The 26,750-nt window shown below is 42.7% G+C and overlaps 2 protein-coding genes across 6 annotated transcripts in view; one reads left to right on the top strand and one right to left on the bottom strand.

Annotated features, from left to right (window-relative positions):
* CDR2 (cerebellar degeneration related protein 2) lies at positions 1-24,522 on the bottom strand. 2 transcript variants are annotated; one of them, XM_088451950.1, is made up of 5 exons: positions 24,116-24,522; positions 10,753-10,865; positions 6,792-6,940; positions 5,244-5,408; positions 1-3,345 (listed from the first exon to the last, which is right to left on the bottom strand). In XM_088451950.1, the coding sequence occupies exons 1-5, from the start codon at positions 24,192-24,194 to the stop codon at positions 2,490-2,492; spliced, it is 1,362 nt and encodes a 453-aa protein (XP_088308076.1). In that variant the 5' UTR covers positions 24,195-24,522; the 3' UTR covers positions 1-2,489. The 2 variants fall into 2 exon arrangements, with proteins under 2 accessions (XP_088308076.1, XP_088308077.1); XM_088451951.1 differs by lacking the exon at positions 24,116-24,522 and adding an exon at positions 11,690-11,764.
* The window catches only part of LOC148538937 (solute carrier family 68 member 1-like), a 32,170-nt gene continuing 29,922 nt past the window's right edge, over positions 24,503-26,750 (top strand). Inside the window, exon 1 of one of the 4 annotated variants that reach the window (XM_088451947.1) lies at positions 24,503-24,748. The gene's annotated coding sequence lies outside the window, so the exon portion shown is untranslated. Of the gene's footprint in view, positions 24,816-26,750 lie in introns of all 4 variants that reach the window. The other 3 variants (XM_088451949.1, XM_088451946.1, XM_088451948.1) reach the window with 3 other exon arrangements.

Below are 26,750 nucleotides of genomic sequence, written 5' to 3' on the forward strand. Positions count from 1 at the left end.
GATGCAAGAAGAGATGTCTTTATTTTGCCGATCAGCAAGGTATAGGATTAAAAAAAAAATCCAATGTTAGCACCAAATGATACATATATGCAGGAAACACCTCACATTATTCAGCATAATGCACTTTTCTTCTCCAACTAGGAAAGACCTTGACAAACACATACATATTCTTTCTAAGGCAGGCCATTGTTACCACACATTACTGCAAACATCTAGTGCAGAGGTTCCAAAACACGGTCTTCAAGGTACCCTAACAGTTCAGGTTTTACAGATATCCATGTTTGAGCACAGGTGGTTAAATCAAATTGACCTTGGTACTAAATTAAGTCACCTGTGCCCAAATATGGTAATCCTTAAAACCTGGACAGTTAGGGTGCCTTGAGGACAGAGTTTGGGAACCTCTGATCTAGTGCCATTATTTAGGCTGTTATGGTTGTATGGGCCTGTGACATATTCATACTTACACCCCCCTCTGCTTTTCAGCCACTAGCTCTCGGCTTGCAAACTGCATTAATATTACTATGAATGGTTTTCTTATGGGTTCGTTGCCACTATTGTGTTTAAAAATAAACACTGCGTTTAAAACTGTAGACCATGGCATGACCCATTTCTCATGTATTAACATTCTCTACCAGTACAATAGCTCGTACTGGTAAAAGCACAATGGATGTGATGGACAACACGTTTGTTTTTCACATATGTGTGCACAAGCCCTAAGATTCAAGTAGCTGAGCTGACATACTGATAGTTTCTTATTACTTACTGCCACCAACCTCAAATCTTTTATCTTAGCACATCACATAAGAATATACTAACATTTAACAGACTCTTTTATGGATGGTATGAAAACAAAAGCAGATGGCTCATTCCCCATGATGCTTTGTTAGGCCCAAGACAAGCAACATAATTATAGGCAGCAGTGTGTACACAGGTGCTTTAACCTAAAGGTACCAATCAAATGTTAGCTTTCATTTTCTAACCCGTTAGCAAAAATTACACCCGCACTCCAGAGCTTAACGGTTGTCTGTGCACATATCATAATTCTCATCAAATAATCCTAATTGCCAAACATCTTGCACATTCTTTTCTATCGATACTAAATAAAAAAAGTGAAAAAGACAAAATACCTCTAGTCTTACTAATATTCTTGCCCTACACATAGAATGACTTGGTCTTCTAGACAACATTCCTGAAGCCATATTACAGATCAGTAATGAAGATTTTATCCACACTGAACAAGTTGGTCCATTAAACAGTTATTTTTAGTAGGTTAAAATAAATTAGAATTACAAAATAGAGCAAAGACTGCAAAACTCCCGGTTTTGTTTGTTTATTCTCATTACAGAATCCAGATGAAAGAAGTCTTATCCTGGGCACACACTGACAGATACATTGGCCGATCAATTGATCGGACAATATAACTGCTGCACATCGGCCAGTGTGTACCCGCAATATGTCACACAAGGCGACAGCCGCGAGGAGGGGGGTGGGAGACACCTCCGACCCACCCACCGGGTCCTGCCCCCTTGCCACCGGGACCAGAGGGCACAAGCAGATGATGGCCGTTCACTGTGTATGAACGACCATCATCTGCAGATGTATCTACAGATCACTCGATCAGCAGATATATCTATCAGGTGTGTACCCATCTTAAGGGACAAGTTAGCACAAAAGCTATATCTGCGGAATGTTTATAGGCAGAGTCTCCCGTGTGCGAGTGCTGCACACAGGGAATGGTAAAGTAGTATATAACCACTATAGGGATTCTGTAAAATAAGTAAATAATACGACAGACGTTTTGCATCTTATAATAAGTGCAATATATAAGCCTTCTCTATCACTACTTCACAGTATTATCTTAAATCTATCTCTGAATGGGACTACATGATAATTGCCCCTATCCCTCCTTTACTTTCTTTGTAAAAGGACGGCAAGAGTATAATATATTAGTTCTATAACCTTATGCAGCTGTATAATCTACAAAAATAATAATAAATCGGTCCCCAAACTGCGGTCATGCATAATATATTCCAAGGTTTATATATTGTGCTATCCATACAGTACATAGTAGAAGACACAAGCACAATTCATTTAATAAATACCTTTTGTCACACCAAAACAGTGTTTGTTATATGGCTTCTTCCCAATCATAAACAAACATGGTTTAAGCCAGGTCTTATCAAAGTAGATAACTACTCACCTACTAAGTCCCTAGGCAGATATAGTTAAAGCATATACGAGAAAACCAAATAATGTATATTAAAACAGATGAATTGAGCTTAATACAATCCATCACCAGTTGTCTAACATGTAATTGGTTAGTGAGGAAGCCAAGAGAATGCCATAAGTAGTCTTTGGGGTCAAGTATTAAAAAAATAATAATTTAGGTGAAAATAAACATATGAACAAATAGTTGTTTTTTTTTGTTAAGTAGTGGGTACATTTGATAAGAAATAAATCTAATATAAAGTTCAGGAATGCTGGAGGTTCTAGCTACTCAGGGAGTTAGAATCTAATTTGTATTTTGTTCTGTGCTCGCTAATCTCTTGTTTGGTTTTGTTGATACAGCTAAATATTTCCTGAAAGAGAACTTTATACTCTGGCTGAGTGACAGGAGAACCGGCGTTGTGCTTTGCAGAACCTAGTACATCTGGTGGCAAGTTGTCTACAGAGGCGATATTGGACGGGCCTCTGGTTGGCTTTGAGGACTGGAAAACTTTGTGACTTGAGAAGTCATCTTCCAGCTGGCACCGCTGAAGAAGTTCCTCATATTTGACCTTCAGAGCACTGTATTGAGAGTCAACCTCGTTAAGCAGCGAAATTCCCCTTTGCTTCACAGCCTCGGTCCTCCTGATACAGGTCTCCTCATGTCCATTACGAATAGCTTCTGCAGTAACAGTGGGCAGAATCATCTCACTGCTGCTTCTTTTTAAAGGCTTTTTGTCAACTTCTGTGACCTGTACACATGTCTCCTGTTCAAAATCCTTATCTGCAATCTCTTTGAAGGAGATTAATATGGACTCCGGTATCAGCTTTTCGACACTGCTTGCAAATACACTGTCTGTCCGACATATCTGGCGCATTTCGGCCACCTCGGCTTCCAGCTCTTCAGCGCGGGCATGGCAGGAGTCTCTGTCGCTGAGGATCTGCTCCAGTTCTGCATTCTCTCTCAGTACTTGATTGTATTCTTCTTCCAAGTTCTCTCTTTTCTTGCGTTCAAGGCTGAACTGTGTATCCAAAACAGCCAAGGTCTTCTTGAGGTTCTCGTTTTCCTCCTCGAGGGGACCAGGTTGCACATGTAGAGATGCGATCTTCTCCGCAAAGACATGATCATAAACAAAATACCTACAAAGAAGGGAAAATGCTTAGTACACTTGGAAAACAGCAAGATCTTTACCTGTTCTCATGTAAAAATAAGTCACCTTTGACTTCCAAACTACCACTACTTGAAGACCTGGACAGACTTAACAGGATATTCATCACTACCCATGTCTAGTCAGTGCCGTAACTAGGGCTGTGCCAGAGGAACAGCATCCTAAGTAGAGTTCTCGTCACAAAAAAGGGCCGATGCGTCACTATTGCTTGAAATATAAACTACACCTTTCTCCTCTGTAAGGGCAATTAAACTGTCGAAACTGGATTATTGGCTGAGACAAGATCAGTTTAAAATTGAATCGCAGCGACGCCATTTTGCGAAATGGCCGCCTAAGCGCCATTTTAGATAAACTCACACTTTAGTACATGTGGCCATAATACTATTAACATCATGCGAATGCATCTGTGACCATCGCCATAAGTTATGGCTATTCACCAAAAGCCTATTTCATGACTTTACGTATTATAAAGGATATATTTCAGAAATGGCTTTACAGTATGTCAAAATTGGATTGCATTAGATGAATAGAGCAGATTGGCCACATGACAAATAGCTTGTGTAGATAAGCTTCCTGGATAGTGTCCGTTCTCACTACAGGTGGCCTGGCTCGAATACACACCTTACATTAGCAAGCTTCCTGCAATGAAATGACTTCAAAGACTAGAGTGTTATCTTAGGTCTGTCTCTTGTAGCTGGGCTATTTGCATTCACACAGAGACTGGGAGAATAAAGAGATGTTCACTTAGCGAGATTTAAGTGCATCATTCCTCATACACACATTAATACGCACAATTGCGCTGTTAACTAGTCGCATACTAGCGAATGCATAGGACTTTGTATGAAACCGCTGTTTTATTAGCTTTATGCGCACGCATCTTCCCCAAGTTAACTAGCGTCCTTATATCAAACCCCGCATACTCACACATTACATATTCACACATAAGGTTTAATAAGCTTTAAAGTATAAGATTTAAGTTGATTCAGTTAGTATAAATGCTGTGAAGTAAAGATATTTGATAACTAAGGTTTTATACATGCTAAGAAAGCAGTGTTTGGTTTCGTCTGATGCGTACTCTTTCAACAGAATTCCGGTACTATCGGTGTGGCGATCGCATCATGCATTCTCAACTTATGGACCGCAGAGACTACAAGCAACAAAATGTATATTTTATGAACAACTGTTAGGATGCAGCATGGGGGCGGGAGGGAAAAGACCCCCAGTTGTTAGAGGCTGGGCGAGTCTATTTGAACCAGCCTGTTAAATGCACTGTAACAGATGCTTCTCCTTTGGGAACCAATGATATCAGCAACAAACTTCTCTATTGTCCTGTCTATTCTGGGGGGGTATAAACATGTGTGCTCAAACACTGGGTCTTAGTCTTCTTGCTGAATGCTGACTGACGAGGGGTTTCTTGCTGATACCTAACATCTGGACCAGAGGCGCTGCGTATGTATACTGTACTTGGGTCTGTATAATTCCTTTGTGCTAAATTGTACACAGATCATAGCGTGTAACTGACTGTACTTTTACTTGAATAATACTTTGTGCTTCGGAACCACATGTTCTGAGTCTGGAGTCTCTATTTATTGTATGACTGCGTACGCAAATTAGCGTCATCCTTAGAGGTTTATAGGAAGGATTTTAGAAGGTACAGGCAGGGGTATATAGAGGTTCAAATATAGATTCCTTAAAACATTGATCATTGGCCAGGTGTATATTACAAATGGTGAGTAGGCCTAAAGACAGGCTACCAAGGTTCTGCTAGTTTCAAAGAGTTAAAGTATCATTTTAGTTACGAGAGATCGTTCTTGAACATTAAAAGCAATTGTAAGTTACTGAAGAAATAGAATATTATGCAAGACTCACTTGCGGAGGTCATACAGTTCCTTCAGACACGAGAAGCTGTGTGTTGACCTAGTTTGTTCAAATCTCTCGCGACTGCGACAAGCACGTCCTGGCTTCTTCAGGTCTTCCATCTGTCTCTGAAGGTCCTCAATGTGACCCTGTAACCCTTCAATAGTCTCTGTCAAACTGAAGAGAGAAAGTGAGTTGATTACTTCCCAAGATGTGGACTTGCCTCAATGTCTCTCACAAATAAGCCTAATGCTGCATACACACGTGAATATTTTCTGTCCAACCATCCAACTAGTTGATTGGTTGGAATGAAAATCTGGTAACGTATGGGAGTAACTGATGATCAGCAATTTGCTCCCAAATGTCAGAAAACAGATGAAAATGGTCGTTCAGACAAGTTTGTTAAATGTTTGAACTAAACAATTTGTTCACACAACAGTTTGTCCATTTTCCGGCGTTTGGGAGCAAATTGCTGATTGTCAGCTGCTTTCATACGGTACCTTACCAGATTTTCATTCCAGCCAATCAATTAGTTGGATGGTTGGACAGAAAATTTTTACGTGTGTACCCAGCTTTAATCACAGAACTGGAGCATCACAGTGGCATACTTTGAAAATAAAGACTAAGGGGTAGATTTACTAAACTTCTACTTTTCAAAATCGACGATTGTTGGCAGTTTTGCCTGCAAAATGAAATATAAAATGCCAAAACAGGTCTGGCTTTGTATACAATATTATCGCAATTTTAATTTCTGCAGGCAAAACAACAAATGAGAGGTAGAAGTTTAGTAAATATACCCCTAGACTGGTGTATGCAACAGACTTTTAAAGATAAATGGCAATGTCTCTCCAATTTTAACATTAATGATATGTCTATCTGATTGGGTCAATCAATTTAAAATTGCAAAAGCTGCACAAAGATAAAATTGTATTTAAACACACATTCACAGTAGTGGAAATGGAATGGCTGCTGAAATGGCTATAAAATATAGTTAAATAAAATGTACTGACTACAAAAATAGAAAATAATAGTCTAGAAAATAATAAAGAAACTCCAAACTAGCATGAAATACACAAGTACTGGAATAAGAAAATGGTAATTTACCTCTCTCAAGTAATACAATGGAAATTAATATGCCTCATGTAACTAATGCAGAACGTCTTACTATGGCATATTTGGTGACATCAGGTACACAAACATTTCCTGAATTGCACATTGTAGTGAATGTACCTGTTGCCTACAGATGACTGAAGCAGCAATTCACGAAACAGCAGCCTCTGATGTCACTAGGAACGAGTGACTTTCCCGGGGTGTGAGGCACTGTGTGTCATTGGAGTTGATTGAAAGTATTGTAGCATTAAGCCCCAAAACAACCGCTATACCTGCCCATATTATGTACTATAGGACTAATGCAACATAAAAACGCCACAAAATTATTTAAAAAAAAAAAAGAATGTCCTTTGATCCTTTGAATTGTACGTGAAAGTAAATTATACTGTGGGGGCCGCATGCGCTAAGACAAGAAATATACTGTAAAGGGCTTCTAGCGAGTCTCCCTACCTGACGATCCTTTGTTGTGATGCCCGGCTCTCCAGCACCATTTTCTGATTGGCCTCCTCCAGGTCTCTGGCTGTGACATCCAGCTGCTCATAAACCTTGGCATGCTGCTCGTTCATTCTCCTCAGGAGATCCAGCTGCTTTGTGAGGTACTGCAATATAAAACAAAATGGAACAAAATAAACTTCTTTATACACTTGAAAAATAAATGTTTTCCAATGAACTAATTCAGTGACATGGCACAGAGTGGCACGAAGTCCCACACCCTTATGACTCAGAATTAGTTATGTATATAGAAGGGCTAACATGAAGATCTCCATAGTATAGTAGCAGTGATGGGGTAACGGCTCTCAAAAGAGCCCATCTCCAAAATAACATGCAGAGTCTGGCCAAGAGGCTTCCTGCTGATGGGTTTAAGCCACCACCAAGCAAACGGATGGGAGAATGCAATGATGGTAATAAGCTAAATCTAAGCCAAAGCTAAATTAGAAAATAAAAAAATAAATCTGAATTTCAACTACATCAATGTTTTTTCACAGATTTGGTTTCCAGTCTCTTTACAATATTGATAAACCATTCCAAACCCAGTTTCTAACGATTGTGCTACATTTACATCCAACCCACAGCCTTCAATCAGGTCGTTACATCATTTGTTCTCATTCCCAAAGCCGGAGGTGCAGTGAAAGGTCTAGACCTCATAGGTTTAGTACAGCTGTTAAGGTTGGTAGTGCTAAAGCACTGATGAGGTAGCTGTTTGGTTGCAAATCAATTCCTCACTACAATTGCTGAGAATATAACAAGACAAATGTTTTTTTAAAAGAATGACAACTGGTCACACCTAGGTTATTGTATGAGTCAGAGGTTCCCAAACTTGGTCCTCAAGGTACCCTAACGGTTCAAGTTTTAAAGGATTACCATGCTTGGGCACAGGTGACTTAATAAGTACCTCGGTCTTTTGATTTATTCATCTGTGCTCAATCATGGCTATCCTTAAAACTTGGACCGTTAGGTTGCCTAGAGGACAGAGTTTGGGAACCTCTGGTTTAAGTTGTTAGGTAGAAAATAGGGATTGGTTTAAGCATAATGGAGGGAATAATGATGTGGTCTGTGGAAGGCAATGATGCATGGACAGTTATGAGGGGCAGAGTACTAATATTTTCTGGTGCTGAGTAAATGGACATACACTGTGGCATTGTTACACAGTACATTTTTTTATATATATTTTATTGGCCAGGAAAGGAAATGTGTACTGAACAGCACTTGTACTTCATAAGAAATGAATGAAACTTCTCGTCTGTGTAAAAGGAATTATAGTGAGTTCATAAACCAGACATAGGATCTTGAGAACAAAAGCTTTTACATGGAGTTTATTTTGCACAGGATGTCTGCCTAGTCTGAGACAGGCAATGTGCAGCATCTGCTGCTTCATCTCCCATGATGCTCAGCCAGCAATGTTCCCCTCCCATGGCCTAGACCTGGCTGTCCAGGAGGTTTTAGTTTGCGTACTTAGGCCCACCTCAAATAATAAGCGTCACAGAGTTTAACTGTCTGACATCATTCATGATACTGTGTACCCACAAGCACGTGACGTAATCACATGAACAGCACTAACCCAGACAAGCCGTCTTGTAATCTATGGCTGATGACTGACATGATACGAGCAGGATTTGCTGTAAAGTATGGATTAACCTGAAGTGGTTGAATTTGACCTACAGTATTTCGGATTAACACCTCCTTATGGGGCAGGCTGGGAAGACATGGGATTGGCAGTGCCCTATTCTTAGACTATTCCCATATCGTGTCATGTAAAAATACAGATTCAAAGGAGGAATAATACAGAGGATTCTAAGATACACATTCAGGGATGATTATTATTATTATAAGAATCAGTATACTGCAGATAATTTACAGTATCCAGCAATAACTTTCACATCTCCACAAAGGATGAACAGTCTATATGTATATGAAAAAAAGTTTCTACATACATATACATATACACACACGAGAAACAGTGGCCCTGGTTCAGAGCCAGACGCTCTGACAGAGCGCTCGCTCTGAATCAGGGCCGGTCTTTTTTTTTTTTTTTTTATTAGAACGGCATAGCTGTGGGTGACCACCCACAGCTATAGCGAGCGGCCAGGAAGATGGTCGCGATGGTGAAGACCATCGCGCTTGCGACGAGACTCTCGTGGTAGGGTCTTGTGGCCGCAAGCCCCAGAGAGATTTCGGCTGTAACAGAGCCGAAATCTCTCCCACTGACATCACTCGTGATGTCAGTGGGGCCGGCCCCAAACGGAGGCGTTCACATGGGAACACCTCCGTTTGGGCAGCCACTCCCTCGGCCCGCCCGCCAAAGGGGGCGAGCTGTCACTCAACATCGACAGCTCGCCCCCTTTGTTGCGAGACTCGGAGCGACGGAGTGCCCGTCGCTATCCGGGTCTCTCGCATGAGCACGACGGAGCCGGCTCCGTCGTGCGCATGCGCACTGGCCCACCATCGACCCAGTTGCGAGCGAACAGCGCTCGCAACCGGGTCTGTATCAGGCCCAGAGTCTGTTGCGCAGATGTAAACTCAATCACAGTCTCATATAATCCGGCTTCTGAGAAAGTTCCACATTAGTAGGTGCAGCTCACTTCTTTGGCCCCCCCTCATGGGCAATAATTTCTAGAAGCAAAAAGACAAGGAGCGCACCATGGTGAAGTATGTAAAAAATAACAGTTGGACACAAATGGACTTCGTCAGTGGGCGTGTCACCGACTAAAACCATCTGTGTGACGAAACGTGTTTGGGGTTGCCTGGAGCTAACATCCTTTGGTATCTCAGCCGGCGCTAAGGAGGTCCAGTCCGCGAGTCCTGCTGTGATGCGCCCTGAAGGTGCACACTTCTATGTGGCGGTGTCTGCCGATGCCTTGTTTGATGCTGTTATTATTCTGCTACATTGTGTGTGTTCTGAACAATTTGTAATAAAACTGTTATGATTTACTTAATTCACCATGGTGAGCTCCTTGTCTATTTGCTTAATTAATATATATATATATATATATATATATATATATTATATTAATCCCCGCGATCTGCGAAATAGGATTATCCCCGATTTTCGCCAAAGTTTTTTTTTTTTTTCAACCTATCTTATTATTTCAGTGGAAATAATAGGATAGTTCTCCAAAAACATATAGGTGCTGCGATAAGCTTGCGGACCTATGTGTTTTCGCCTTTTTTCAGGTTAAAAAACGGCAATTATCGTGGATTCTTTTTCGGGATACACACCAGGCGTGTAACATTTCTTCTGTAGTCAGTAAGGAGACCATACAACAGACATCTATAAGAACCCTTGAACAGCAATTTTGTCCTTATTGGTCAACAGGAATCACATGCTTCCAATCACGTTTTGCGTATAGTATTATTTATTTTGGATACTGTATTGTATATATTTACTATATTGGCTATCCAAAACTCGTGACAGCTGATACCCAATAAGATTCGGTTTTTAAATCCGAACGGAACAGAGTAGAACCGAATCCGCTCACCCCTAATATTTAGGGGAGTAAACAATAAAAATGCTGTGCAGGCCATAGACATTTTTTTTATAGCACAACACTGACCGTGACAAACGATCTTCTAGGATCCACTGAGTGATCTGCTCCCTGGAAGATATAACACTACAGTGGCCATGTCATTATAAGCTTCAGCAATCAGCAGCTTGGTCTGCAACGCCTGTACCACAACTAGCAGCATGCTCGTGCATACTACTGGCATCTAAAGTGTGATAACTATAGATAGTTTGCCTACAATTTAAATATATGTAAACTGGCCCCTCATGCTGCAAGTGTCTGATTAGTCACCAGCTGCCTGTTCTGTCTTCATCCCAGAATACTAAACGTGGGCCGAAGATGATCTCTATGGCTACATAAAAGGAAGATTGTACAATGATGAATAGCTAGAGACAGGAAACCCTTCATACTTCTATTTCCTGGATCTGCTCCTGGTTGGTGCTGTACATCTGCTGTAAGGACTCCTCCAGCTCAGTGTTGCGGTCCAGCAAAGTCTTTCCCAGCTCAGCAGCAAGCTGCAGATCTAGAGATGTAAAGAACACATATTTTACCAGAGATAAAAAAAAAAAAGTTATATAATTTCATCACTATGAATTGCAAGAAAAACGCACCAATTCTCCAGTAATCACGGCATGAATTTCACAGGTCTCAGGCCCTCATTCAGAGGCGGTCAGAGGATGCAAGCGGTCGCTCAGAAACTGGGCGGCCACTTGCATCCTGACCGCCCGCCTCTGTTGCGGTCGTTAGGCTGTGGGTTAACACCCACAGCTCTAACGACCGCTTGGGTGATGGTCGCGATGGTCAGAGACCATCGCGACCATCGGGGCTTATGACGAGACCCTAGGGTAGGGTCTCCCTTGTCGTAAGCCCCGGAGAGCTTCTGGCTTTGTCAGAGCCGGAAGCTCTCCACTGACATCACTAGTGAAGTCAGTGGGGCCTCCACCAAATGGTAGGCGTTCACATGGGAACGCCTCCGTTTGGGCTGCCACCCCCCTGGCCCGCCTTCCAAACGGGCGAGCTGTCAATCAACATTGACAGCTCGCCCCCTTTGGATCGAGACCCGCTATGACCGGCGCTGTCGGTCATAGCGGGTCTCACGCATGCACACGACGGCGCCGGCGCCGTCGTGCGCATGCTCTGTGGGGGGCCATCGACCCGGTCCGAGCGCATCGGCGCTAACGACCGGGTCTGAATGACCCCCTCAGTCCCCAACCCTGGTAGAGAGAGGGACTTTGACCAGGTCGTTTGCATTTGCATATAGCAAAAACCCAGGTCGCTGCGCGTTCAAGTGCAAAAACCCGGGTTTTTACACTGTGGGGGGGTATCCATTTAGCCACGGCTAATTACCTCACCCGGGGCTATCCAATTAGCTCAGACTGTTTTTTCGAGATCTGATGTGTCCCGAAAAGGAATCCACGATAATTGCCGTTTTTTCACCTGAAAAAAGGCAAAAACACATAAGTGCCGCGATAAGCTCAACTGAAATAATAGGATAGGTTGAAAAATAAAAAAAAACATTGTCGAAAATCGGGGATAATCTTATCGTATCGCGGGGGTCAATTAGCGCCCCAACAATATTCGGGGCTTATTGGATACCACAATTTGTGTGTCAGACAGAAATACACAAGTTTATACATTTATGATAAAATACCAGACCTTGTAAATAACCAGCATGGTATTGTTACCGTATTCTTCCCTATTCAGTGTCAATTTTAAATAAATAATTGTAACATTGAAAAAAAAAAAGAAGCAAATTGACGCTAAGAAGGATCACTGAGCAATGTGAAAGCTGCCATTCTATAATGTAAGTAGACAGCTACCATATGCTCACTTTTACTTAGCACAGTAACCTGTCTATCGTAGCCTTTGGCAATCCATGGCTCACCAGCTGATGTGGAGCTACAAGTCCCAGCATGTCCTGTCAGCCTCTTGTAGAACTTTCAGTACAGCTGATGTGATGGCGGAAAGGTTTCAGACTTCTGCTTAGTGCTGACAGAGCATGCTGAGACTTGTAGTTCCAGAGATTTCCTACTACCGGCCTAGGAGTTTGTTTTCCAACTGTTCCCTGGAGTAACCCAAACAGAACAGGTCATGGGTATAAATCATGTTGTGCAAGCCCAATACAGCAGAGGAAAAAAGTTATTTCTTCAATAAGTGAACAATCCAAAGTATTCATCCATTATTTGAGACAAATGGCGCATAATGTAACAACCAGTAACATTTGTAATGTAGCAAATTCAGAATGGGGTGAATTGATGATAACGTGGATTTATCAACATGGTGCAATGAGAATCTCTAACCAATCAGATAGCAGGCTTTAGAAGTGTTCTAGATAGATCATAGAATATATACTATAGGGTGAATTATAGAAGCTAGACAAAAGCTGTAAGAATAACCTTGGATCACTAGTGAGGATACAATTAAATAGTCTAGAAAAACAAACTATATTGTGTAGGTTTTATACTAGATAAAGATTATGGTTTATACCAGAGCAATTTATATAGGGCTATCATTGTACTCTATGCAGCAGCAGTGGCGTCACAAAGGGGGTGTGGGCCGCACTGGGCGACACCCTTCAAGGGGATGACACCAAAAGCCACACACCTCCTGCCTAACTTTCCCCCTCCCCGCATCCCCCCGCAATGGGCTGCTGCCACCACACTCCTGCAGCTGCCCGCATCCGCCATTCTTCTCCCCGTTACTGGGCCCGCATAGAGAGACAGAGAGGGGGGGGCGCGGAGTAATGGGCCAGCGGCGGCCGGGATCCCTGTGCATACCATCTGAGGATCCACAGCGCCGGGCAGCAGCTATACTTCCTGGTGGTTGTCCCTTCCCCTGGACCAGCCACCTTACCATGAGCTCAGAGCAGCCAAAAGCAGTACATGCCTGAGCTCAGCTCCGTTCTTCCCTCCACTGCTCTGACTCAGTCTTTACCCTCACAACAGGCTTCAGTAAGGGCCCCACAGAGCACTCAGGCAGAGATAAAGGGGGGAGGCACAAAACAACAGAGGGGAATGTGTATGTGTTGGGGGGGGGGTCACTGACAGAGGGGAATGTGTATGTGTGGGGGGGGTCACTGACAGAGGGGAATGTGTATGTGTGGGGGGGGTCACTGACAGAGGGGAATGTGTATGTGTGGGGGGGGGGTCACTGACAGAGGGGAATGTGTATGTGTGTGGGGGGGTCACTGACAGAGGGGAATGTGTATGTGTGGGGGGGGGTCACTGACAGAGGGGAATGTGTATGTGTGGGGGGGGGTCACTGACAGAGGGGAATGTGTATGTGTGGGGGGGGGGTCACTGACAGAGAGGAATGTGTATGTGTGTAGGGGTCACTTACAGAGGGGAATGTGTATGTGTGTAGGGGTCACTGACAGAGGGGAAAGTGTGGGGACTGGGGAAGGAGGGCTCACTTACAGAGGGGAATGGGGGCTAATTGACAGAGGGTGTGTGTGTTAGGTACAATAAAGTTTTCTTGTTTCATTGGGTTTAGGTGCACAAGAAGTCATGAGATCACACACGCTGCCCCACTGAGAGGATCCATCCATAGCGTGAAGAGGAGCAGCCAGAAGACATAGGAGAAGGTAAGAGAGTCTGTGGGCTGCATGGGGCTGGATGTGAGCGCTGCTTAGAGAGACAGAAGGGGTGCTGGCTGGGGAGATGCTGTGGAGCTGGAGTTGCAGGAACATGGTGAGTGGGGGGCCCTGCCTATATTGTCAGTCCCAAGCCCCACAATTTCTGATGGCAGCCCTGCACCTTGGTCCCTAATTTTTTTTTTGTTTTGGGACTGTGGTGGTGGTGGTGTGTCACCGTGCATTACAGCACCAGGTGACACCAACCCAAGTGACGCTTCTGTGCAGCAGTCATCGCTACTAGATTCAGGTGGTCACCCACAGCTATGCGAGCGGCCAGGAGGCCGGTTTAAAAAAAAAAAAAAAAGCGGCCACCCTGATTCAGAGCGAGCGCTCGCTTTTTGCGAGCAGCTCTGACTCAGGCCCAAAGTACCAATCAATCAGCTTCTAACTGTCACTTTACAGGCTGTGTTTGAAAAATGACAGTTAGAAGCTGATTGGTTGATCCCGGCATGCACTGCCAGTTTTAGCATGCATTAATCGCAACTGTGTCAGGGAATACCGACTTTCAACATGCAGCTGGAGCCCATCAAACACAGCAAGCGAGCAGAGAGACACCTGAAGTGCAGTGTAAACACACAATTTTGCTTGCGAATGTGCCACTACAGTAACCAAAATAAATAAATAAAAAGTTTTTAGAACAAAACTTGTAGATTAGAAGTTGTGGGGTCACATAAAATGGTGAGAGCGGGGAAACATTCATTACACTACAAGGTGGTGGTGTGGTTCAGAAAACAGCACTAACCAGATGGACACTTGCTTTATCCAAAAATGTGGCGGCAAGCAGTTCAGCAACAAGGAATTACCCTGAGGTTATTCCCGGTATCAACTGCTTAATGGTAGTGCGTAGAAGCCATAACATGCTGGGACATATTGATGAAAACTGGGGCACTAGGAACTATTCAAAATAGCATTCTGTAGCCCAAAGTGATCAGTCTATTCATAAAATAAGCATTATGGTAGCTAGTGAAACCTTTGGCTCTTAAGAGGGATGACGGGATGACTCAAGAGCCACGCCTTCAAAGACAGACAAGGTAGGTCCGGGTGCAGGGAAGGACCCTGTGCTAATACATCCGGACATAAAGGAAGTGAAAAAGGAGCGTCTATGGAGAGACTCCGTAGGTTGGTGAAGCAATGGTGCCTGGGCCAGGCTGGAGTTATCAGTATCAGCGCTGTTTTACCTGGCTCCGGGGAGAGGTATACAGAGAGACTGAACCCAAATCTCCTAAAACCTTTAGCTACATCAAAGCCATGAGCAACGGCTGCTGAGCATCTCATATAGGGAGGAGGGTGAGGAGGACCAGCTTGGAGGCAGGAAACTCTTGTGAGGGATCGCGCTCTGGGCTGGGGCTGCCGGAGAAGAGCCTGCCTACCTCCCCACTGCTGTATCAACCGCCGGGTGCTCTGGCCTGTTCAATGGCCCTCGACGCCAGACTGAACTGCCCCGGTGGTCTAGTAGGGGTGCGGACGAACCAGATGCCCTACTACAGCGCCATCCGGCTGGTCTCCACAACCGGAGGCAAGGACTGCACAAACACACAATCAACTTACCTGTCTTCCCCGTTTGTCCGGCTGCAGCCTTGGGTTTCAGTGGAGAGGCTAGCCTAGCTACGCTGGCGCCCGCCGTAATCACCGGACTGCTCACCGGTATTGCGGCACTGACGGGGGTAGTTGGAGCAATAGAGCAGGCACCTTGCTGCTTGCGCTGATGAAAATAAATAATAAAAGTAAAGCTCGGGGCTGCTAACTGCAGTCTCCCTGTCTAAAAGGTGCAACCGGCCCTGCTGGCACCAAATGAAAAAGTGTATGCCTTTGGATGGGTATACAGTGCCTTGCAAAAGTATTCACCCCTCTTGGCTTTTTACCGTTTTTGTTACATTACAACATGTCATTTTTTATCTGAATTTTATGTGATGGATCTGCACAAAATAGTCTAATTTGGTGAAGTGAAATGAGAAAAATATATATAAAAGATAATCTTTATAAATAAAATTCTGAAAATTGGCACGCATAATCACCCCCTTTGCTATGAAGCCCCTCAAAAGTGCTGGTGCAACCAATTACCTTCAGAAGTCACATAATTAGTGTCACATGATCTGTCAGTATAAACACACTTTTTCTGAAAGGCCCCAGAGGCTGCAACATCACTAAGCAAGAGGCATCACACCATGAAGACCAAGGAGCTCTCCAAACAAGTCAGGGGCAAAGTTGTTGAGAAGTACAATTCTGGGTTGGGTTATAAAAAAAATATCCAAATCTTTGATGATCCCCCGGAGCACCATCAAATCCATCATCAAATGGAAAAAACATGGTACCATAACAAACCTGCCTAGAAAGGGCCGCCCACCAAAACTCACAGACCGGGCAAGGAGGGCATTAATCAGAGAGGCAGCACAGAGACCAAAGGTAACCCTGAAGGAGCTGCAGCGTTCCACAGCAGAGATTGGTGTATCTGTGCATGTGACCACAGTTTGCTCAAATGGCAAATAAAGAAATAAAACCAGACAGCTGTTCACTAGACAATTACATTTTGATTTATTTATAGTGATGTAACTATAAGGTGATGGATCCACTGCAAAGGAAGAGTGATACATTTAAGCATGATCTAATTCTATAGATTGTTTGGATGCCAGTAGGGTGAATCTCTTAACTTACGTGTATTTGTACCATTTCTTTTTAATGCCCTTGTTACTTGTACATTAAACAAGCTTGAGCCAGGGAGTCTTATATACATATATGAATTGTAAAAGATTATTTAAAAGAATGCAGCTCACATTCCTAGATGGCCACTCCTGCACCAACAGAGGCTTTCCACAGAGCAGTGAGTATTAAAGTGACATCCATGACTGAGGAGACTGAGGATAACACAGCTGCACAGTGACACAAAGAGCTCATTCAAAGTGCAGTATGTAAAGTATTATTATTCAAGTGAATTCTTGTATTGCCGGCTATATATACGGTAAACAAAGACAAAGGCTAGCTAAATTCAGTGCGAACAAAGAAATAACTAGAAATACAAGATATCTACAATGGATGTAGGAGAGAATGAGGTTTTGTGGTCCAACAACTGATAAAAAGGTTCTAAACCTTGTTGTGTAGATGCCATGACGCACAAATGTAACACAAAGTCGACATAAGGTCCTGCACTTCTGGGTACAATGACGACCCCCCCATATGAAATAATAGTAGTCAACATGAGCTTTTCCACCATATGCAATCAAACCCAATAGGATTGGATTTCGAATGTGCGTGGCAAACCCACAGACTGAAATAACCATTTAACCAGATTGACCAGCCATTGTACAGGGTTCGAGCACGCCCACAACTAACTCTTTATGTGACTGGTGCTAGCCCAGTACAGGGTCTACCCCAAGAGGGTTCCTGCATGCAAACATTTTTTCAAAGATTGCCCATAGTTATTCGCTAAGGAGTCACCCCATGAGGAGGATATTTGGTAGTGCAAGAACAGAAAGGAACAAAACACTTCACTTCGTGTAAGATTTCACTTCCATAAAAACGTGCAAAGCAGAAAGAAAATTGCAAAAGAAAAATACAAATGTGTAACTACTAAAATAAAAGCACTTACAATTATAGTTTTCAAGGATTGTTTATCTCACCTAGCATTTTTATCCCCTCCATTGGCTGTTTCACCTGGATCCTTAATGGGCAAAATGAATAATCCTTGGAACTCAAAATGCCTGTCTCATTTGCATTATATTCATGGGGATAGATTTACTAAAGTGCAGGTTTTTAGAAGTGGAGATGTTGCCCATAGCAACCAGATTCTAGCTATTATCTTGTAGAAGGTGCTAGTTAAACGTTAAGTAGAATCTGACTGGTTGCTATCGACATCACCATTTATGAAAACTCTCACTTTAGTAAATACACCTCTGTATGTTCTATATTTTATGAAAATCTAAACTGCTGTATTATCATGGTACCTGTTAAGCGCCACGAGTCCTAATAGAGAAAAGTTAAATATATAAATATATATATATATTTTCACTCATTTTTGGAGGATCAGCTTATTTTTTCATAACACACACATCAGTTCCTTTGTTTTTAGGCAGTTTGAGAGTTAATTCTTGGGTAATCCTCACCTGGACATACTTGGGACCTTATTCAATTAGAAGCGAAAAGTCCGTCGTCAGCGATAATTTATCGCCGATGAAGTCAATTTCAACATATTCAATTTCAAAGACTTTTCGCAGGTGCGAAAAGTCTGTCAAAAAACGGGAATAACTTTTCACCAAAGAATAGGTGGCGAAAAAAAGTGCAGAATTGGGGTTTTGGTGTGCAGACTTAAAAAAAATACCCTGCAACCCTTGGAATGTCCCCTAAAAGTAATCTGTGTAAAAAAAAAAAAAAAAGTTCAATAGAACACCCCAAAAAAGTGGTTTAATTTTGGGGGCAAAAAAAAAGTTGGGGGACAAACTTAAAAACTAGCGAAATAGACTCAGGGGGGGTCCCCAATTATGCGGCAGGTGTTTTTTAGAATGCGGTTGGTTGCGGAGGGTGGATTTTTGAAGAATTTTAAAAGTTCACTTGCTTGCACCCATTTTCATGTACCCCAAATTTGATGGGACTAGTTATTTTTTTTTTTTTTTGGCTAAATACTATTCTTCACAACTTTGTGAAAGACGCATTAAAGCACCTGCCGACACAGTTTAAAAACTCTAAATACCTTTAGCAGGGTTTTTACGGGGAGACCCATAGTGATCCCCCATGATAGTACATCTTTTGGGGGGGTGACAGGCTGATTTCCCCAAAAAGTGACAGGACTTTGATACTTATCTTTCCGCCGGGTCCCGTTTTTGACGAATCCTAATTGAATACGGGGATACTTTATCCCCAGAAAAACCTGCGATGATAGCGAAAAGTCCGACCTCCGACTTTTCGCTTCTAATTGAATATGGTCTCTTTTAATTGCTTATCCAGCAGCACCAATTTGATCTTGACACGAGATTTTAGAATATTCCTTATTGTGAATGTGTTTTTACTCACTGCTACAAAGTATTTGCCCCTGAAGACGTCCTATTGGACAAAACGCGAAGGGTTGTGTTTGGCGCAGTGTCCTCATGTACAGTGGAAAAGACCTGCCATCTTGAGTTCATACTCATAAGGGTGGTGGCGGGAAATATCCATCTCCTTCTCTGTCATTTGGGGATACTTTGTCATTCTGTACAATTGTAAGCATGTTCTTAATATGCAATATCTGTTTTTATACGTAATAAAAACATTGTTCTTATACTGATACAGCCTATTGCAATTCTCTGTTGGGTGAATTCTGGTGAAAGGGTATACCTTACAGGTAAAATTTGGAACACCAAGCATTTTAGAAAGATTGTCGTGGGGATTCAAGCAACCAAGGATCACTATTTAAGTACAGGTTGAGTCTCCCATATCCAAATATTCCGAAATACGGAATATTTCGAAATACATAATCTTTTTGGCTTGACTGAGATAATGAAACCTTTGATGGTTCAATATATACAAACTTTGTCTAAGGCACAAATTATTAAAAATATTGTATAAAATTACTTTCAGGCTCTGTGTATAAGACGTATATGAAACATAACTGAATTTTATGCATGTACAAACTTCATTTGAGCCACAAAATTATTGAAAATATTGTATAAAATTAGTGTATAAAATACATAAATGCATTCTGTGTTTATATTTGGGTCCCATTCCCAAGATATTTCATTATGATATGCAAATATTCCAGAATACGGAATATTCCTTTATCCAAAATACCCCTGGTCCCAAGGATTTTGGATATCGGAGACTCAACCTGTAACATCTACGGAGGATATTTGGAATCTAAATATTAGCGCCCTCTGATATTGTTTGAGATATATAATCTAAGATAAATATACCCAGGAATAAATGGTCATTACAATATATCATGGTAAGCATCAATGTAAGACAGATAATAAAGTTGGATTTGTGGCATGTGAATTGCCGATACCTCCAACAATATTGGCTTTATCACCGAGAAACATTCCTGGCTCCAGAAAATGTATAAAGTCAAGTTGAATTTTATGTCACAAACCACAGTATCCAGCAATAGAAATCTATATATTACTACTAGTTGTGTAATCACAAGAATGAGCTATATAAAAATCATCAATAAAATTTACAACATACAAACTGATCAATTCATTGATACTAATCCAATGGGGCAAATTTACTAAAGGTAGATTCAATCGATTTCTAATCGATCTAAATTGATATTGTGCTTCTGGGGCTAAATCACACATTTACTAAGACTCAAAAAAATAAAATAATCAAAAATTGTCTATTGGTAAATAGGTGATCTAGCCCAAAAACAGATTGATTTGAAATAGATTAAAATCGATTATCCCAAGAAGTGCAATATTAACAACTCAACAACATTTTACTTCTTTAGAATGATATGTATTCATATAATAATATTGGTCTGTGCAAAGACATTTGACAAGTACCCCATATTTCTAAAACCAACCAGAAACAATATGCCAACCTGCCTCCTATTTAATACTGAAGGCCGCTATGAGGTCACACTGAATATAAGAAAATCAGTCATGGCTTCGGGCTGGTAGTATAAAACAGGTGTTGAAAAACAATGTTAGTTAAAAGCATAGATAAAAGCTCGTACTTTGTTCCCGCTTTAACAGAGCATAAAATGTGTGTTAATTAATATGTCTCAGATCCCCTGCAGGTAAGGAGCATTCTCGCAGAATGATATGGCAATTTACCAAGTGTTACCGATTCTGAATGCTGCAGGTTACTTATAAATGGACCCTGTCTAAGGCCTGTCTGAAAGTGTCTGCACAGGTCCATGCGATTGCATTACTGTTAGAATCATCAGCAACAACATGCATTTATTAGGCTTAGGAATGCGTGTAACACGCTTAAAAAAGGTAACACCCATGTGTGAAAAGCCTTATAATGAAAGCTTCTAGTCAAGATTCATTAACTCAGAATCTGGAATTGCAGGTTGTTTGGTTAATAATACATTTTAAGAGAAAGGACATTACGTAGAGATATGCAACAGTTTAGTAGTGGGGACATATTTTAATAATAGTAATAAAAATGCTCATGTTATTAAAACCTGTCCTAACAAAAAGGACAAAATATGCAGTGAATTTCTAAAAAAAAATTTAAAAAGATAATTAACCAGTAAAAGTGTAAATAATGATAGCCTGCATTCCAAATTGGTCACGATATAGCCTGCAGCATGAAGAGGTCCTAACTTTCATGTGCTAGTAAAATATGACTTCATTTTTACTGACAGTCAGATAATGTAGCGGAAACACTGAAAACATAGCATACAGCAAAAAGGTGCTATACCCTGTAGAACAGGGGTGGGGTACCTCCTGCCCGGGTGCCGTATACGGCCCCCGGAATCATTTGGTCTGGCCCTTTGAGGTTTTTTTTTTTGCTAGACTCATCTGGCTAGCAGGGGGTCTATAATGACACCCTGCAGCCAGAATCTATGCAGCAGTGTCGTCTGGAGTGTCCTTAGGAAGCTTCATATGGTCACACGGCTGCCCTTAAAGCTCCCAGGAGCATCCTGAGGATGCTCCGGGCATTGCTGTAATCACTGGCGATTGTGGCCCCACCCCTGTGTGACGTCACACGAAGGGGGCGTGGCCTGCATCAGGCCCACAAATAATCTTATATATGTCAAACTGGCCCTCGGCAGAAAAAAGGTTCCTCACCCCTGCTGTAGAATGTAAGTGTATTTTACAAAACTAAACTACCGTATATACTTGAGTATAAGCCGAGTTTTTCAGCACAAAAAATGTGTTGAAAAAGTCCCCCTCGGCTTATACTCGAGTCAAGTGTAGCGCTGACCGGACGGAGTTCGGTCAGCGCTACACACTGCCAAACACATAGCCGCCGGAGCCGGCAGCTATGTGTTTGCTGTAATCAGCAGCCGCTGAGAGTCTGTCAGACTCTCAGCAGCTGCTGCTGCTCCCACTGCGGGAGCCATCTTCCGGCTCCCGCAGTGGGTGATGGGAGACACGTCGTCATGACGACGTCTCTCCCATGCAAAGCGGCCGGAGGAGCGGACAGCGGCGGGACCAGGAGCAGACAGTGGCGGGACCAGGAGCGGGAGTTTCAGGTGTTTATTTTTTTTTTTATTGTTATCACGTCTCTCTCTACTAGGGGGGGGGGGGGACTACAGGGGGCACTACCAGGGGGCGATGACTGCAGGGGGCACTACCAGGGGGCGATTACTACAGGGGGCACTAAAAGGGGGGAACTACCAGGGGGGGATTACTACAGGGGGCACTACCAGGGGGGATTACTACAGGGGCCACTAAAAGGGGGGATTACTACAGGGGGCACTAAAAGGGGGGATTACTACAGGGGGCACTACCAGGGGGGGATTACTACTGGAGGCACTGAAAGGGGGGATTACCACTGGGGGCACTACCAGGGGGGGGATTACTACTGGGGGCACAACCAGGGGGAATTACTACTGGGGGCACAACCAGCTGTTGCCATTTCCCACACTAGGCTTATACTCGAGTCAGTAAGTTTTCCCAGTTTTTTTGGGTAAAAGTAGGTACCTCGGCTTATATTCGGGTCGACTTATACTCGAGTATATACGGTAAAAGCAAACATCTAACTGCTCTAGGCTTTCACCCCTATTTTCTTATACAAAAGTTTTTGGAACTGCTCCCCAGTGAAAACAAGTTATATTTCAGGAGAGGCGCGCGTTTGTATAGAAATCCTAGATTATAACGAGGGAAAAAAAATAAATGAATCACCGTTTGCGGCAATATAACATTATTCGTGTAGGGAAAATTTATGTGATCTAAATAAGGCATTTTCATGTGCAAATATGGCAACTATAGACTGTCTATTGAGAAGATGGTTTGCAATACAAAATATTTACTTTTAAATAATTATTTGATTTAGCTCATTGCCATGCCTAACTTGCCAAATGAACAGCGTGGAAGCAGTTTGTTCTTGAGTTCAAAAGCAGATAAAGCAAATTACAACTTCTATTGCATAATTTATTATTTCCAGTACAAAGAGTACTTCTATTGCAGGTGCACCTCCGGACCCCAGATATCTGCGGTATTCTTTCTTGTTACTATGACTGCCAACTGCTTCTCTCATGAACAAACAATCTCATTCATAGAATCAAAGGACTGTGAAAAGATAGCATTTCACATTATACTATCAAATTTAACTACACACAGTGTCGGCACATAGGAAATTCAATTTTTATATAGAGAACGGGAAACACCATTTCTATACTGAACAATACTTTGCTCCAACTGAAATGCCTTGATGCCATTTTCCCCATCTGTGACATAGTAAAATGATCAAATTTGATGAAAACAAGGAAACACGGAAGTCTCCTATAGCGCACTCCCCAGCCATCCCCGTGTATTTGTGTTTCATCTAATATGTTTGAAAAGGTAGGAACTATTAAAGGGGAACTTGCACTTTGCTTCATATTCAATTAAGCTTTGCAGGTGCTTTCCCAACTTCCCTGTTTGATAAATTGTGGGTGCTCAGATAATCTGCTATGAAACAAAAGAAATGAGCATTATTTTATTATCAAAAAGTAAAAAAGGACATATAGTAGCTATAGCATTCATTTTAAATACAAAATGTGACATCTGCTAGATGTATGTAACCCAGTTATTGTGCATGTGGCTGTCAGATGAAGGAGGATGACATGTTAAAGGGATTGCATCAAACCCACCACATCCGTTACTTACCCTGCAGAAAGCAGCTACGTACACTGTATACACTGATCAGCATCTGCACTGGGCTCCTCTCAGTGCACAGCACAGATAATAATAAGTTTATTGTATAGAGTAGAAACAGAAGATCACAATCACACCTGCTTCAGGTTCCCCTATAGATTCATCTCTATACCCATAATAATGACACTTTGTAATATAAATTAATAAATTAAATTAAAACTATAAAATAGTAATGGCACCTAACATTGCATGGCATAGGCAGACATCCCACCATGGCATGGGCATCCCCCTAGTTACTAAAGTGTCTGCCCATTGAGCGATATTAGGCGCTCCCACAATTTAAGTGGTAAGAGGTGAACCCCAGCCAGCAGAGTGAGTGAGAGGGCTGCATATAGGGACACATGCCCTGTGATGCTGGCTCACCTTGCTGCAGGTCCTGGTGGTCATACCACGGCTCATCCTCCTTGATCTCAAACTCCTCCACGTTGCTGTCGGTCAACATGATCGCTGCTTCTCCGTTCTCCTCCCAGGACCGCTGCTGGCTGCTGCAGGCGGCGGCTGATGCTGACAGCTCAAGAGGCGGCTACCGGCTCCTCACAGCAGCAGCCAGCCCCTCCCGCCCCCATCTCCGAACCCCTTTCCGGAAACAGCCGAGCTTCTTCGAACCGCTCCGCAACGTGGCAGCCCGAGAGCGTGACGTCACCATTCACAGACAAGAAGGGCGCGGTACAAACTGACCAATAGCTGATTGAGCCGAATAGGCCGCCTGCACTGATTGACCAATCTTCTGCCTAGAATGGAAATCCGTTTATTTCCTATTGGATGAAGATGGTGAGCCACGCCCACAAGACTGGAATCAGACTTCCGTGTTATGCTAATGCTGCTGGAAGCTGAGAGAATCCCGAGGCGTTCGTGTTGCGAGGGGCAACGCTAGACTAGTGGGAGCTGCTGCCCGCCTATTGTGTGCTGCTGGGTCCTCACTTCCCGTGTCCACCTCTCCCTGTCACCGCCTGGTAGTATCTGGGCAGCCCGGGCTCATGTTTTACATTGTTTTTGGTGAAAGTCTTTGGTAATTGCTGGATATGGAAACTACACCTGTTAAACAGCTCATGTCGTATGCTGTGTATGTAATGCTGTGTATATGTACTGTAGTAGATCAGACAATATCATGGCTTCCTGGTTGTTGTGCTACCATAAGTTCTCCCGTGTCCTTCTGGCCTTTGCCAGGGCATACTGGCACATGTAATCCCAAGGTGCCAGTTGACCTAAAGGCGGGGTGTCTCTCATTTATATAATAAAACAATTAGAGCAGGGTGTAGTAAATTGCAGATCTGTGACAAAACCAGTATCACAGATTGGTACAGGGTTATAAAAAAAATTAACCTCAGCATGTTTATGATATGATGCAAGAGTTTATTTCTCATGTGCCACTTTTACACCACATACACTTGATCAGAGCCGTAACTAGACTTTTTGGTGCCCTGTGCCATAGAGAGCATTGGTGCCCCCTCCCCCCCCCCATTTTTTAAATGGGGACATAAGATGGTGCACCCGAAAAAGGGCCATGGCCTCATGGGAAAAGGCCAGGGAAGAGAGAGGAGAGGCCAGGAGATGCTGGAGATAAAAGATCAGGAAGCTACAAGTGAGAAAGATAATAAACAGGAAAACTGACAGGTCCAAACAGCGCCCCTGCCCTGTGATGCCCTGTGCCATGGCACAGGCTGCACGGCACTACCCTAGTTACGGCCTTGCACTTGATAATATGATTTGAAAAAGATCCAGCATGAATACAGTTCCATTGGTGCTGTGCTGATGCCCTGAAGTGAATGGGGAACACTCCTCTCCCGTCATAGAGGAATGATTATGGAGACACTGCAGTGTGCGGACATGAAAGTGATTGAGCCCCATTATGGCTGATGGCTTTGCAGTTGGCAATGCACTACTATTACAAGCGCCAGTCTGGCACTCCCTGTACTCTCCAACACTTAGTAACCTGCTCTATACAATGGTAGAATGATTAATGGGAAGCACTGGGATGACAACTGGGCAGTGTGTATTGTTGTTTCCCTGCTGGAAGTCTAAAAACATAAATTCACAAATTGTGAGTCAAAATAGCTGCAAACTTAAATCTCTGCAGTTTCCTATATACTAATGCACTGATTTTTGTACAACTAGAACTGACGCGTTTCTCACTAATTTTGTCAGCTGAAAGTGTCATTTAAAATTTGATTTATAAGATGTATTGTTGTAAGTGAGAATTGATTGCTAAATGTTTTAACGCAGAGTAAGGCCACATTTTTGTCTTTGTGTGGCTGACGTTCAGCATTACAAGCTGAAGAAAAATTCTGGTCTTCCACCGCCATTACAACATTTGGAAAACTAATAAATTACTCAAAATGTTAGTGGCGTCCATGTTGAAGTTGGTTTGCTTAGGTTAGGTTGATCATTTGTAGTCTGGTGACAGAAACACGCTTCAGGATTTGAAACTGTTGTTCGACTGTGAGCAGGACTATCTGGCAGGGCTCACTTACAATAGGCCCAGGCTTCGCTCCGTATGCAGGCCACAATTGGGTTCTTAATTTTGGAAGGGGTCTAGTTCACCCAGAAAAGTCTCCTACGTTAGTTAAAGAGGTGGAGAAGGAGGGAAAGAGTGCACCTATTTGGAGAGGGCCTGTCCTGGTGGGTTTTACTGTAAACAACCGTGAGTGCCACCTTTTAGGCACTGGTGCCAAGAGTTTCCTACTCCTGTTTTAATGGGTCATTACAGAACACTAGCTGTATTACAGAAATTGTGCAACACATTTTCACTGCAAGCTACCCTTGTAATGCTGTTGTTTCTGCACTCCCAGCACTGTCTATATCTGATTTAACATTGGGCAATAACATATAGCTGATGTGTTTGTGTGTATTTCTATTGGTTATCGAGTCATCGTTATACCCTTTACTGACTTGTATGGTTTCAGATCTAATAAGAACCCTTTTTGGTTTAGTGGGTGCATGTTAGTAGGTAAAATCATGTGTTACTAATACAAGATACATTTTTACTATTTAAAATGGT

This window comes from Taudactylus pleione, unplaced genomic scaffold (assembly GCF_031769625.1).
Source record: "Taudactylus pleione unplaced genomic scaffold, aTauple2 ptg000032l, whole genome shotgun sequence".
In the NCBI taxonomy this organism is placed as follows: domain Eukaryota; kingdom Metazoa; phylum Chordata; class Amphibia; order Anura; family Myobatrachidae; genus Taudactylus; species Taudactylus pleione.

Bases quoted from the DNA above. Each gene is read 5' to 3' on its own strand.
- CDR2 (XM_088451950.1), bottom strand. From the start codon at position 24,194: ATGTTGACCGACAGCAACGTGGAGGAGTTTGAGATCAAGGAGGATGAG. The intron at 10,866-24,115 runs GTGAGCCAGCAT...TTACATCTCTAG, and splicing joins CCACCAGGACCTGCAGCAAG to ATCTGCAGCTTGCTGCTGAG. The intron at 6,941-10,752 runs GTATGAAGGGTT...TTTATATTGCAG, and splicing joins AGCAGATCCAGGAAATAGAA to TACCTCACAAAGCAGCTGGA.